Genomic DNA, 2,083 nt, shown 5'->3' with positions numbered 1-2,083 from the left:
ATGGTCAGGATCCTATTAAGAGGCATTTCAGAATCTGAAGAGGATACTATCAACCGCACCCATCCTGCACAGCAGCCCACCAACTATGACCTAGTGCTCCATGTATTTGTCGACACCTCGGATGTGGCCCATTGGCAGTGCCTTGATGCAAGAAGCACAGGAGGGATGGTACAGACGAGTGTACTATACAAGCAGGAGACTATCCAGACAGGAAAAGAACTACTCCACCACAAAGAAGGGGTCACTGGGAATGATCTACTCCATCAAGAAGTTCAGGCACTACTTGTTGGGTAAGATGTTTGAGTTTCATGTAGATCATAAAGCTCTCCTATACTTAATAAACAAACCAAACCTGGTAGGAAAGTTGGCCATATGGATGATTTTGTTGTAGGAATTTGAGTTCAACATTAGGCACACCCATGTGAACAAGTATGCAGTGGCAGACTTCTTGTCCACGATTGGAAATAGGAGAAGAACCGGACAAGGTGGAAGACAATTTCCCAAACGCACAACTTTTCCTCATAGAAGGAGAAAAGCCCAGCTGGTGTATGACAAAATGCTACAACTCATGTCCGACCTGTCCTTTCTGGAGTACATGTCCAGAGATCAGAGGAGGAAGCTGACTCTCCAGAGTAAGTCATTTATGGTAGTGGCTTGGCAGCTATACAAAATGGGCATCGACCAAATTCTCAGGAGATGTGTCCCCGAACACGATCAACAGGCTGTGTTAGCAAAAGCACATCAAGGTGTAAGTAGTGGTGGGCATTTTTCCAGACAAGTCATACGACGGAAGGTATTCTAGGCAGGTTTGTGTTGACCAACTACATTATGTGCATAAGTTCTCAAAAGAGTGTGACATGTGCCAGAGGATGGGGCAACCAAGTGATGCACAGATAATGCCCCATAATCCAGTCCTACCACTTGAGCCATTCTAGAAATGGGGTCTAGACTTCGTCAGCCCATTCAAACAAGCTGCTCACAAGACAGGAAACAAATACATTTTGGTGGCCACTGATTATTGCACAAAATGGGTAGAGGTCAAGGCCCTTAGAGACTGTAAGGCATCATCTATGGCAAAGTTTCTTTATGAAACCATAATGACAAGATTTGGATGCCCTATAAAGATAGTCAATGATCAAGGGACCCACTTCATCAATGAAGTGATCAAGAAGTTGATAGAGCAGCACATGATAATACACAAGAAATCAACAGTCTACTACCCACAAGCTAATGGGCAAGCAGAGTCCACCACCAACAAGATCATCAAGATCAAGACAATGAATGAGAACATGAACGATTGGGACACAAAACTACACTTGGCATTATGGGCATTCCAGACAGCTTATAAGAATACAATAGGACTTACACCATAGCAGTAGTGCCCATGGAGTTCCTGACACGGAGTCTTAGGATAGTAGTGGCTGAAAGGCTCTCTCCAGAAGAATCAGAGATGCACAGGATGATTGAGTAGCTCTTGAAGCTTGATGAAAGTGTTGGAATTAGGGTTGCAGGAATGCACACACAACTTCAAGAAGATGAGGAAGCTTGAGCACAACACAGTAGTGTATTATGAGTGCCAAAAATGAAAGATAACAAGCCCTAGAAGATAATGGGCGTATATACAATGCACGGGGGAAAAAACCTCCTAGTGAGGGAAAAAGTGCCCCGGCGGTCCTAAGTGTGTTCACACACATCACTACTATAATATGGTAACAAATCCCCCCTGGAGTGATGCGGTGAACAAGAGCTAGCACTCATGTATAGGGAAGTGTCTAGCTATGTGGACGAATCCACAAAAGGGAGTAAGCCCAAAGCTTTGCGAAAAGCTTCGAACTTCTCACGAGGCAGAGCCTTTGTGAAAAGGTCTGCAAGGTTATCCTGTGTTGGCACATAAGCCAAACTGATCTCTCCTGCAGAGAGTCTCTCCCTGACATAATGGTAGTGCACCTCAATGTGCTTCGTACGAGCATGGAACACTGGGTTCCGCGCAACTGCCAATGCGCTCTGACTGTCAGTGAAGATGGTGGTGGCAGATGGCTGCCCAACACCCAAATCAGCCATAAGGCGTCTGAGCCACACACAC

The 2,083-nt window shown here is 45.3% G+C and overlaps 1 protein-coding gene across 1 annotated transcript; it reads left to right on the top strand.

Annotated features, from left to right (window-relative positions):
• LOC147616568 (uncharacterized) lies at nucleotides 1–1,373 on the top strand. The gene is made up of 3 exons (XM_086777172.1): nucleotides 1–168; nucleotides 392–793; nucleotides 1,125–1,373. The coding sequence occupies exons 1-3, from the start codon at nucleotides 1–3 to the stop codon at nucleotides 1,371–1,373; spliced, it is 819 nt and encodes a 272-aa protein (XP_086633298.1).
• Nucleotides 1,374–2,083: the final 710 nt, after the last annotated feature.

The sequence above is a fragment of the Cibotium barometz genome, chromosome 38, assembly GCF_041138505.1.
Source record: "Cibotium barometz isolate CiBa-2024 chromosome 38, ASM4113850v1, whole genome shotgun sequence".
In the NCBI taxonomy this organism is placed as follows: domain Eukaryota; kingdom Viridiplantae; phylum Streptophyta; class Polypodiopsida; order Cyatheales; family Cibotiaceae; genus Cibotium; species Cibotium barometz.
Note: the sequence above shows the minus strand (reverse complement) of the source record. Positions and strands in the feature narration are given on the sequence as shown.